Source organism: Salvia hispanica, chromosome 1, assembly GCF_029641045.1.
Source record: "Salvia hispanica isolate PSC_SH4W2 chromosome 1, Shi_PSC_v1, whole genome shotgun sequence".
Classification (NCBI taxonomy): Eukaryota; Viridiplantae; Streptophyta; class Magnoliopsida; order Lamiales; family Lamiaceae; genus Salvia; species Salvia hispanica.
Genome location: NC_142692.1, coordinates 48,530,399 through 48,542,781, shown reverse-complemented (window position 1 = coordinate 48,542,781; position 12,383 = coordinate 48,530,399). Strand labels below are relative to the sequence as shown.

General features: G+C 35.9%; 2 protein-coding genes across 2 annotated transcripts; one reads left to right on the top strand and one right to left on the bottom strand.

Moving 5' to 3' along the window:
* The first annotated feature begins 824 nt into the window (after window positions 1-824).
* Window positions 825-2,481, top strand: LOC125221639 (transcription factor MYB61-like). Its single transcript, XM_048123819.2, has 3 exons — window positions 825-1,091; window positions 1,162-1,291; window positions 1,375-2,481. The coding sequence occupies exons 1-3, from the start codon at window positions 959-961 to the stop codon at window positions 2,189-2,191; spliced, it is 1,080 nt and encodes a 359-aa protein (XP_047979776.2). The 5' UTR covers window positions 825-958; the 3' UTR covers window positions 2,192-2,481.
* A 5,299-nt stretch (window positions 2,482-7,780) lies between these two features.
* Window positions 7,781-11,893, bottom strand: LOC125221638 (pectin acetylesterase 10-like). The gene is made up of 12 exons (XM_048123817.2): window positions 11,404-11,893; window positions 10,964-11,046; window positions 10,158-10,287; window positions 9,968-10,041; window positions 9,739-9,825; window positions 9,541-9,665; window positions 9,388-9,448; window positions 8,935-8,988; window positions 8,768-8,845; window positions 8,575-8,680; window positions 8,343-8,488; window positions 7,781-8,118 (listed from the first exon to the last, which is right to left on the bottom strand). Exons 1-12 carry the CDS (start codon window positions 11,585-11,587, stop codon window positions 8,011-8,013), a joined length of 1,236 nt encoding a protein of 411 aa, XP_047979774.2. The 5' UTR covers window positions 11,588-11,893; the 3' UTR covers window positions 7,781-8,010.
* Between the last annotated feature and the right edge of the window lie 490 nt (window positions 11,894-12,383).

Genomic DNA, 12,383 nt, shown 5'->3' with positions numbered 1-12,383 from the left:
CTTAAACTCACTTTCTCTTAACCAAATTTTGGGACTTTTTTTCGAATTCTCTATCATACAATTTTCGATATCTTCACTAATGTAGTGAAATAGTTAGTATTTATAACATATTATAATTAGTATACTAATTAAATGTTGTTACGTAATTATAGTGTTCTATCACTGGTTTGTGAACTCTTACTAATATCAAATCTTACATGTCGTAAATTAGGCATTGATATAATGTTTATAAGCAAATTTGATACTACAACTCTTTGATTAGTTATTTCAAATTACTAAGTGTCTGTATAAATGACTAAATAAGTCATCAATAGGAATGCCAATTAATTTTGAAGTATGTTTAATTCAAATTCAAGTCGTTGAATCCGAAAATTAATCTTCTATCTCACAAATCATTTTGCTTTAGAGTTATTCTATCACTTGTCGAATATTCCAATCCGTTTTGCACTATGTTTTTAAGCTATAAACCGTTTTGCACTATGTTTTTCGTTTTCAGATTCACCTACGAAATTAGTGTTAATTTAAATTCAGATAAAAAAAGTGTTTGATGTCAAACATTAATCATTTTATCACTAGGCCAACACACGCACACCATCTTAATCCCATTAATTATGAGAGTGGATGTTCCGAAAAAATTGCAATATTTCTCCGCAAATAAATATCTGTCCTTATGTCCCACAAGTGCTGTCAATCTCATAATAAATAGAAGAAAAACAATAAGTCATTATTTAGGATAAAAATAATGTAAAATGATGATTAAGTGTGAATACTAATTACAATCTGCGTGAATATGACCCTCCTTTTTAAAGCCCCCTCCCCTCCCCTCCTATTGACTTGATTCCCTATTGCCATCTCGTTGTCAACAACTTCCCTCTCTCTCTCGTCTCTGACACTTTGAATCAGTGTCTGTTGAAGAAAGAAGGAATTTCTTTGTTTTAGCACTCACACCAGTCTGGAAATGGGCAGGCATTCTTGCTGCTACAAGCAGAAGCTCCGTAAAGGCCTCTGGTCTCCCGAGGAAGATGAGAAACTCATCAAACACATCACCAAATTCGGCCACGGCTGCTGGAGCTCTGTCCCTAAGCTCGCCGGTATCTATCCGTCTATCTATCTATCGAAATTCTAATTAATCCATTAATTAATTTAATTTGTTTTTTGAAGGGCTTCAAAGGTGTGGAAAGAGCTGCAGGCTGAGGTGGATAAATTATTTGAGGCCTGATTTGAAAAGAGGCACATTTTCTCAAGAGGAGGAGAATTTGATCATTGAGCTGCATGCAGTTCTTGGCAACAGGTATTTGTTATAGGTAGTAATTGTGATTTGTTTCGGGGGCTGGCTCAGTGGTAGAGCGGTAATTTTCTTAAAAACATGATCAGGTGGTCACAGATTGCGGCACAGCTGCCGGGAAGAACAGACAACGAGATAAAGAATCTTTGGAATTCGTCGATCAAGAAAAAGCTAAGGCAGAGGGGCATTGACCCGAGCACCCACAAGCCCCTGTCCGAGGCGGACAGCGAGGACAACAAAGCCAGCAAAAACAACAACAACAACAACGACAAGACCTCTGAGAACTCCAGCGACCTCACCTTCGCTGACGCCACCGACAAACCCCCCCGCTACCCGCTCCTCGACAACGCCGCCGCCAATTCCACTCAAGAATTCTTCCTCAACCGCCTAGTCGCCTCCCACGAGTCCTCCACCGCCACCGCGAAGCCCTCCGACATGTCATCATTCCTCTCCTTCCAGCACCTCAACTACGGTACCGCCGCCGCCCCCAACATCGCCCTCGCCACCAGCATCTTCTCCTCCGATCAATTCGGGCCAACCAATTTGGCGGCGGCGGCGCCTCTCCTCTCCTCAATTCCCAGCCGCGTCAACAATTCGGTCACCCCTTTCAGCGTAAAATTCGAAAACTGGGACGCGAGGGGGAGCGAGTGCGGGTTCTTCGAGAACAACGCATTCGCGTGGGCGGCGGCGGACAAGTCTTCCGAGAGTGGGATTAATAATCCCGAAGATATAAAGTGGTCTGAGTATATGCAGACTCCTTTTAACATTCAAAATCAGAATCAGAATCAGAATCAGAATCAGAATCTCAGCGCACACGATGTGTACGAGGGGTGGCAGCCGCAGCCGCAGCCGCAGCCGGCTGAGATATACAGCAAGCATTTCCAGGCGTTTGGACAGTATTCTTAAAAATTAGTCGCAAAAAGGCTGCTAATTCTTCTTCTTCTTCTACGACGACAGGTGTGTGCTCTAGAGTTTCTGGTTTTTCAATCTGTAAATAGGGACCATATAGAGAGAGAATTTCGAATTTCTCACCTCCTTTGATACCGACATTTTTCGATTTTAAAAAGGTTACGTTTCTCCTGTTCCAATTCAATTGTCTGCCTGCCTCTTTTTTCCAACTTTCTGTAAGAATTTGTGATAGCTTTGTATCTATTTGCTTCTTCTCCCATTTTATGAATTAGTGTTACTATTATTTACTTATAATGTTATGAAATATACAATTTTATAGTACAATGTTAAGCATGAACGACATTGGTGGAGTGAGTAAGTTTTGGAGAAGTTTATATATTAGGATTAAGATAGTGACTATCTCTGATTTTAATACACACAAGTAACTTTCCAGCTATTGCTTGCCACAAATCTCTTTCAACTGCTATATCCATCCTACGATAATTTTTGGAGTGTAGCTATCGTTGTCTCCATGGTTTTCACCTTTTTCACATCTTTAAGTCAATTCTTCTTCCCCACACCCCTTGGCCTAAATGCTTCCTTCAATCTAAGGGCGAACGAACTGGCACTTAACTATATCATCGATTTGGCATGCTATGATTGGCTTCTTGTGCACGCGCATGTGTCACTCGCACTGATTCTCTTCCATCTATAGCGATGTGCTTCGGATATTGTGCACTCGCACCTTGCTCTATCTACCGTGCTGCCGATGCTCTGAGTCTATAGACTGATATTAACTCAAAAACTAATTCAGCAAACTTATATTTATGGTTTTCATTTTTCATTTAAATGACGGTCTTAGGGGAATAACACCCTCTTTCACTATATTCACATTAGTTTGAAATTAAAAGGTGTTTGAAAACTCATAACTCTGACGTATATACGATTTTATAGTCATCATTAAAAATAGCCATTACGAGTCACGAGTTATAATCCATGTTAATTGGTACTCGAAAATGAGTAGGTAGCTAATCTTATTGCAAAATAGAAGGCCTAATTCCGACGTTGACGGATGTAATCTTGTCACACTGACATAACGAATCAAGAATTTTCAGTTAGGCCTAAGGGATTATACCTAATTACTTAATGAATGGAGTATTTTTTTTTACCACAATTAATTAAGTGATTGATGTGTTAGGAGCACTCTTACTACTCTTTGAGGGAACAGAAGAAGAGGGTCCCCTACACATTTTGATGTTGACACATACATATACAAGAACAAGTAAATTAGAATATGTATGATTGCTTCTTTGAGGGCTTGAACAATAATATAATTAGCTAACTAATTGGTTTTAGTTTAATTTGCTAGAACAAACTACTCCTTTTAAAGGGCTAACCATTCCTTTGTGTTTTTCAAACATTCTTTCTTATTCAAAGAAAAAAGAGGGAATTGGTGTTTAGTACTTCTCCATCAATATGATACATTGAATTTCAGATACATGGGAAATGGACCAAGTTTCATGTGGTATGGTTATAGCAACCTTTTCACTCTCACCATCATCATCATGCAAAAAGCCATGGTGTCAATTGTTTCTGAGGTGGACTTGCACACAACATTCCAACACCACATTTACACATTTTCAAAACTTGGTACAAATTTAAAGTTCTGATAAAATTAAATCTAGGGAATCCGAAATCATTAATTTCCCTTGCCTTTTTCGAATGGCCCCTGCTTAAGTTCAAACAACCCCAATTCCACCTTTTTTCTATTATGCACATTGCAAATAGACAAATAAAATTTCAAGGAAATATATATATGTATACATATTCCTTTTCAATATTTTTTTTCCGATTAGATGGTGAATTTTGTTACAGAATGCAAGTGTTCTCACGTTTTTACGATAATAAAGTTTATATATAGTATATATATGTATGAAAATACATATCCAATAATGCAAGAGGCAAAGAAATTCAATGATGGTGAGCTTGAGGATTTGAAGAATCAAAAAGGCCCATTGAGATATGTATATATAAACTGAACCACATGAACGTTATACATTTTTGTGGGGTATTAATCCAGGAGTCTCTTTTGTGTGCCCACGTGCATAGAAGAAAATGAAGAGACCCCCAAATTTATTAAATCGGATAGGATGTTTTCTATTAATTTAATATAATTGAAACTTTTCTTGAAGCTGGTACATTCATACATGTGTAATATTTTAATTGATCGTGGTTGTGGATGCATGTGAAGCAAATTATTGAGTCCTTACACAAACGAACAAAGGAAAAGGAATGGAATCGGCAGCCGAAAAAGGGAGGCTGGTTGCCCAAATATTTCGAAATAAATATTCTTCTTTCCTTCTTCACATTTCCATTTATGATATCAACAGTTTCAGGGCCACCAAATATTCATTTTATAGACATGGATATTGGACTTAGTTTGCTAGCCTCCTTTCTGTAGGTAAGTTGTGCATGCCCCCGGCTAATACTCTCGAATTGACGTATGATTAGATTATTATAATTAAATCCTCTTTAGAATGTGATTTTCTCATTCCTTTCTAACTTTTTCGTTAACAGCTCATTTAATTGTTAAATATATCTATTCGGCCAATCGATATTATAACATCAGACATGATCAATTACTTTTATGTGTTATAGAACATTCCTCATACTTAGGGATATCGTGAGTGCATGCAACTCGAGAGCCATACAGTGTTACTTGCTTGGATTACTCGTAACTGGCTCAAATTTATTCGTAGGACATGCTACACCTGTTTATATTTCTCTTTAGCAATTGACTCACCTTATGCTCGATGAGTTGTCAATGTTTTTGCTACTTCACTTATTTGTGGTAATGTTCTGACTTAGCACGCGTTTCGGATATTGAAGTCAATTGCGATCTCGTGTTACCAAATGTGAATATTACTGCATCAATATTTATTTTTACCACCCCCGAGCCCATGGGCGGACCCAAGTATAGTGGGGGAGGGGCTTAAGCCCTCAATGAATTTTTTTTTTTTTTACTTTTTTCTATTAATTGTTTTTAAAATTTATTCGAATTTGGTGTAAATTATAGTGTAAAAGCCCCTACAAATTATCTACATTACTCAAATGTATACTCTAAAACAAAATTTAGAAATTCCAGCCCCTATAGATAAATATTTCTGCGTCCGCCACTGCCCGAGCCTAAGTGCGATCAACCTAGATGTCGTATCTTTCAAAATCATTGGAGCTACACCGTAAGGTGTGAACTTTAGATGTTTTGCAATAAGCCAGAACTTATTCAGATAATATGCACAATATTTTCTCTAACAATATGCACATAACACTAGGTGCATTCTTATAATCAACAATATGTGCATCCCGATGAATATTGTCAAGTCTAAATTGATCTTGTTTGTCCAACAAGAAACGATAAACACTATTCAAAGTATGAAAGAGTCATTTTGTAACCCAAGAATCATGAGACACATGCTTCATATTAATGTCGGAGTTCCTGTTTCCTCCAACTTCGATAACATAATCCTCTCTTATTATCGGGTTATATTTAGATTCTGACCCAGGTTAGAGGCAAATACACAGAGCTTAGGCAATAATTATTACTAATTGGTTTATAATAAGTTTAGAGGTCCAGGCATTCACCTTTCCACCTAAACAGAAAATAAAAATATTTTTTTTCTTAATTTTAATATTTGGTGGTCAATGCTCCACTAGAACTTCGATGCCGATTTTTCATAGTAATTAAAGAACAATGCCTGAATGGTGTATAATATATTAATCAAACAGAATTAAAGAAAATAAAGTCTTAATAATTAGAATGATTACGCAATCACGCAATGTCTTAATCGTATTTTTGTAGCATTCCATGTGGCTCGTATTATTATTCTCCTAAAAAACAATAAATAAAATAAATAAATGAATAATTAATTAATTAAAATAATAAAAAGAGCAAATGCAGTATAGCTTAATTTCCCTTTATTTTCTTCATTAAGTTTTTAGAAGGTTATTATAGAAGGGTTTATATTCTATTTTTTTGTCTTTTCTTCATTTATTTGTGTAATAACTAATGTACATTTTAATTGGACATGGTACCGGTGTAATCCACAACTTCTTAAAGGGTATGAAGTAGATTGGTATCAAATACAGAGTAGCATACTGATAGACAGAGAGATTATCTTAAATAATATTCAAAATCATCTGCAGAGATAAAGTTAAAATTTGTAACTCATTAGAAGAGTAGTCATTAAATTAATGTATGGCTCGAAGAATATTCTAATCCCCCGATTCCTCCAAAATATGTCAATATGTTATGTCCACCAATATAATATTACATCATTATATTATATACTATTATAAATAATAATATGAATATGTTTAAGATCATCAATTGGCCCAGCAATATATTGTATGACTGCATGGCCGGCGGAATTATATCACCGGTGGAATTGCTAATCCATTCTCTATTTAAAAAAGTGATTATTGATTATTCCATAACCCAAATATATTAATCCTGTGACAAAATAACTAATAGAGCCTGTGAATAATTAAATAAGTAAACATTGAAATTTCTAAGTATTCATAAGATTCTCGTTATCTTTTTGTCTGATATTTCAACTTTTAGTTTATGAGTTTATGTGTGGGAGAGACCGAGAGACAATTATTCCACGAAGAAAATTTGGCAATAAAAGATTTGACTTTTTAGGAACAATTCATGAAAAACATTTTTTAAGAGGAGCATGATTGGAATCAAATTAATTTGATTCTGTTGTCTGCTACGAAATTATATTCTTAATTAAACGTATATACAACCGCCATATATGACTTATATATCTATCCACATACATTTTCTTTACACCACTTGTACAGATGCTACAAAAATTATTCACAATTAGCGACAAATTAAGTTTTATAATTGAATATTTTTGGGTGCCCGCTATCATTACATACTTACATTTATAGAACCATAAGTAGGTTTTAGTGAAACAAATTCCAAGATAATAGGTGATAAAGAGAATAAATTGAAGTTTTTTCAAACACAATGGGATAGTGTGTTAAGCGGATTCTCGACCTGTTATTATAAAATAAGAGAATCAAAATTTTGTATATGCGACATGTAAAAATGTATCACGACCTCAGCAAGAAAATAGATTAAAAAGAGAATGAATCCATAGTTGTATAAATTATAAATAAATTAATTCATCGGGTTTGGGCCCCTATGCTTGCTAGGAAGTCTGCCACGCGATTGCTTCCTCAGGGATGTGAGTGATCATGAACTAAATCCGTTGAAGGAGCCTACGGTAGGAATCCCGCACAAGTCCTCCTCATGCCTGACTCGATGTCGCCACAAAAGAGTCATCGGTGTTGATATCGACATCTATGTGTTCGTAAGAAATCCACTCTTAACCATAACATATATCAAACCTCCAATGCTAATATCTAGTAGTATTTCACAATAAATATGATTCCAGAATAGGATCATATCAAATCAAAACTGTGAATGTGAAGCAAATAAAATGTCTATAAATTTTACAAAAACATTAAGGAGGCCAGATTTTATATTTTAGCATCACTTGTTTGTGCAAATTCCACAAACACAATAACAATGAATAAAACAAAATTTCAAGATGAGAAATCTTGATATCCTTTTGTTTCTGGGAGTTACACATACATCTGGGACTTGAGATCACTATAATTGGTAGACCATTTCTTTTTTCCTTTCTACTCAGGCATCATCTTATTGCCTTTGAATGAGTATTTTCTAAATATAAATGGGACTTGAGATCACTATATATATCTTATGTGACACAAAAAATGTAGGAGAAAAATCACATTATTGTTCAATGGAATTGGAGGTTTTGACAAGTTCTATCACATGGATAGGGACAGTCGATCGACTTCACATTTGCTCGATCAAAGTACCAATCCCCAACAGATTTCCCAATAGCCTGCAAATTACAGCACAAGACTTGTAACTTCCTTCAAGAAAATAGAATTCACAAACATTTCCTGTATAGGCATATCTGTTTATGCTAAAGGCAGTGTAGTATATATGTTTGTTCATGATTCATCAAGCGTTACTCGAGAAAATGTAGGCACAAGTTATGGATGAGAAAAGAAGCATGAAAACAACTAAAGCCGCCTACTTTTAGCTGAATAATATGGTGTATACCTTGTTTCCGAGTTTAGGAGAATAATTAGAATACCACGTATCCTGCCTCTCGGATTGACAGTGAGTGAAACAAGAATTTAAGAATATCCCACTTTGTCTTGATGCTGCAAAGCCTCTTATTTGGTTCAGTATGTGATTCCTAAAACCTGCTCAGGAATAGATACAATCTGTGGAGTCAGACGAGCTCTATTGATTCGGAAGCAGCTAAGGAAACCTAAAGTAGAATTAGCACCTTGCAAGAATTGGATCTGTGAAGCTGAACATTGACCGATATTGTTTCTACAAAGATGCCAGTTGCCATGGGGATCAGCTGATGGAGGAGCCAAGCTTTCTTGGACCTAAACACGTAAGAGAAAATATGTTCACTAATTATTATAAAATGACGGGGCGTTGAGAGATTTTACTGTATAGAATTTCGTGCTTACCTGCCATGCATCGTAGGCAGCATTTAGAATGAAGAGAGGGGTTCTTATGTTGCTTATAACATTCTGAGGAAAGAAACACTGCAAGGGGAAGTACAGATGTTGATTCAGATATATTAGTATTACCCAAATCATGAATCCATGCAGAAATGAGTGAGCAAGAGACTTACTGACGATGGATTGCGGTGGTTGGTACAAGTGCCCGGTAGGTTCCTTCTAGAACCCTGTTTCAATTTTAAATTGTTTAGTCATTGCAAATTGTGCGAGGACACAGAAGGAGTCAAGAAAATGGCTCCTAAACGACATAATATGATCACGTGCAGTTTTCAAGAATGGAAGGATGCAATTTATGAAAACAATAAAGCTACTGATATAGGATAAGAGAAAAATAGCTCTATGCTCTTGTCAGTTAGAGGTCAGGTGAAGAGATGAACCTCAATAGTAAAAAATATCGACATTTCGGCTAATGTAACAGATTCTCATACTTCACATGGAAAGATCATGGAATAGACAGCAAGTGGACCAACGTCTAGTAGAAATCAAAGAATTGTTTTGAGGCTAAGCACCGTTCAACTGAAAAATCTTTCCAGTGTCTAGATTTAAGGTGAAGCTAAGAATAATACCTGTAAGTTAACAACACCATCGAAGAAATTCCTCAAAGTATGTCCACCGGAAACATCTGGACTGCAGAGAACAATATATTGCGAAAGAGGAATTAGATATATATGCATGCAGACATCTAAAAGTGTACAAATGTATAAGGATTTGGAAGTTACACGTCCATAAACAATCCACCGTCACTCAGGCACTTCACTTTTGTACGTGAGGGAAATAAACCTCTAAATCTGTCGCAGTGCAAAATAACAGCTAGACCACCAGCAGAGCAACCGGCCAGAAGTACCTGAACCACAATTCGAATGCAGTCATTTACTGAGAGAGAATGGAACTGAAAACCACCAAGAATTCTTGATTACTTGGTTAGCATTGCGCATTCCTTTGGACATCAGTTCATCCATTGCAGCGTGATAGATGCGTTCCCCTCTAAAATGCAATCCTGCAGCCTGAATTAAAATATAGGGTTAAACTTATATAGTCGAGATGTATGCATATTTAGTTCATATTCGAGTCATGATTTGCACTTTCAGAAGTAAGAATAGATGAGATCATAGAAAATAGGAGCAGATAATGGTTTGGTATACATACCCTATTTTCGCCATCCCCTGAAAACGAGGCTCCATCACAGTATCGTACCTTTACTCTATTCCAGTTATAAAAATCTGCGTGGTGGACATAAACAAAACTTATCAAATTGCAAGCTGAAGCAGGGGAATATTTACAGATTTTACGTGTTAATGTGATTGAAAAAATCAAGTAAGCTTAATCATATTTGTACCTGGATTTTCCCAAGCCTTGTCACTAAGTATCCCAGTAAATGCAATTTGCCTTTCAAAATAATTTGATGACCCTCGACGTGTCTTCTTGCGATAAACGCACGTCCTAACATTGTTGCACCACCCTCCACCCTGTAGCAAATTTCAAAATATGAAACAATAATAAATAAGGCATCTTCACTAGTTTATCTAGAGGAGTGTGATGGTTGAGTGCATGTGCAATCAACGTCAGCAAAAGGAACCCGAATTTCATCACCTAGATGTACCTAAATCCTGCTGATGGTACACTTTTTCAAGAAACATGGGACAACTAAGGAAAAGGTAAAAACGTGAATGGGGGATGTATTGAATTTGATGACGAAATAGAATCCTCTTATGATGATTGATCAAAGTAGAAAAAGAAAGGACCGATCAAATTCGATTGAGTCCATCTCATAATGAATTTTTATAGTGATTGTTACCAAATGAGAGAAACAACAGCAGTTTTCCTCTGGAAGTAGATTATCGACAAGTGCTTAACTGAACTTACTTCTAGTATTTTGCTTTTAACCGAATTACACGAGCTGACTTAACAAATTCTGAGAAGCAACTTGGTACTCCAAGACATGAATCAAACAGTGTGTTGGCCTAATGGTAGATCGCTAATTAGTGTCTAAGGCCAAAGATGTTAGATTCGAGTCCATCACAGTTAGATCTTTAAATTTAATGTTGCAATTAAAAAAAGATGACCAAGAAGATTAATCTAGCTTGCAGCAAAAAAATAAAAAGAACCAGACTAAAAAAGTGCAGCATTGTTACAGTTACAAACCTCTAAATTAACAATCCAACTATTTGCTCCGGACCCAAATCCACGATGATAGTGGTAACCAGGCAATGTTCCATCTAGACACACTGCAAAGCCATTCAAGAAAGAAAGGTGTCAGATTTAGAAGCCTCGAGTTCTTGGATCTAGATTACAAAAAGGCCAACATATGCACTATAATGTATCCACATCTAAATAGATACTATTTTTTACATAGCAAATCATACAGAAATCTGTCGGTGGCTATTGTTCTTGCCTCCTAATAAAAGGAGCAGCAGAATCTATGTTCAAAATGGCCCTAAAGTAAGCAAAGATTTCTCATTTATCAGATTACACAACACAAGTTTCACACGAAATCAGTAATTAAAATGGCAATCTCAATCAAAGCATAACTGTAGCCTAAAACACAATTTCATTACAAGGGCTTTTCAAGACCAGAGAGATACCAGCTCCTTTAGCAGCAGCTCCATGGATGAGAGTAAGGCCCACCATAAGAGCATTGGGAGGGACAGCAGCATTAGCTATTCCATACACAGATTCCAAATAATGAAGAGATTCATTTGTAAAGGCAGCTGCAACGAGTGAAAATGCAGCAGAAACCACAAGGAAGAAGGTGGTGAGCCTCTCCATCTCCTCGATACAAGAAGACAAAGCAGCAGCTAACACTCTACTCCTCCTACATATATATATATATACACACACATGAATTGAATCCTCACTTTATGCGAAAAGATAGTATTTTGGAAATGTGGGTATTTTGTTTCTGGCTAACAAAATTCATCTGGTTTTGTGGGTGTGGAAATTGACATTGGTGTTTTCTTGGACTCCCAAATTAAACTCTTTTTTATCATTTTTCACTTGTCATTAATTTTGTCCATGTCTTTTACGACTCCTTTTCGCATTTGCAGATCTATTGAGTGTGGACAGTTGGATTGCATATTATATTTGCATGTATATACATATATATGTAGGAAAACAAGCGCCGCGTTTGGAATGTTGAACAAGTGTTGTAGGATTTAAGGCAAGGAATGTTGACGAAAGAGTCAAAAAAGAGTCAATTATGCTTCTATTTTATTTGATTCATCGTGTTAATAAAGTTTCTGCTTAAATTAATGGACTGTATATTTAATTTGTATACTAGTATTAATTTCTTATAAATGTTGAGATTCAGATTTGTACTATTAATTTACTGAAGTTGGGAACTCATTTGGATTTGGATTTGGAGGTGAATGGAATAAATGTTCAATTTCAAATTTGGGTATTCAATATTCATAGCCATTGTTCTTGAATTTCATACTTCATAGATATTTAATGCCCTATTCTATTCTAGCATTTATTTTACAGCATCACATTATGCTGTCCAGGCAAATTATTATTACAAACATGTATAAACCTTTAGTAAATTATTAATATAAAATAATATTTT

What these genes read in the sequence shown, in the direction of transcription:
- LOC125221639 (XM_048123819.2), top strand. Translation starts at nt 959, where the DNA reads ATGGGCAGGCATTCTTGCTGCTACAAGCAGAAGCTCCGTAAAGGCCTC. An exon ending in CTCTGTCCCTAAGCTCGCCG is followed by an intron (nt 1,092 to 1,161) that starts GTATCTATCCGT and finishes TGTTTTTTGAAG; the next exon opens with GGCTTCAAAGGTGTGGAAAG. An exon ending in CATGCAGTTCTTGGCAACAG is followed by an intron (nt 1,292 to 1,374) that starts GTATTTGTTATA and finishes AAACATGATCAG; the next exon opens with GTGGTCACAGATTGCGGCAC.
- LOC125221638 (XM_048123817.2), bottom strand. Translation starts at nt 11,587, where the DNA reads ATGGAGAGGCTCACCACCTTCTTCCTTGTGGTTTCTGCTGCATTTTCA. An exon ending in GTTGGATTGTTAATTTAGAG is followed by an intron (nt 10,288 to 10,963) that starts GTTTGTAACTGT and finishes AATTTGCTACAG; the next exon opens with GGTGGAGGGTGGTGCAACAA. An exon ending in ACCACCGCAATCCATCGTCA is followed by an intron (nt 8,846 to 8,934) that starts GTAAGTCTCTTG and finishes TTCCCCTTGCAG; the next exon opens with TGTTTCTTTCCTCAGAATGT.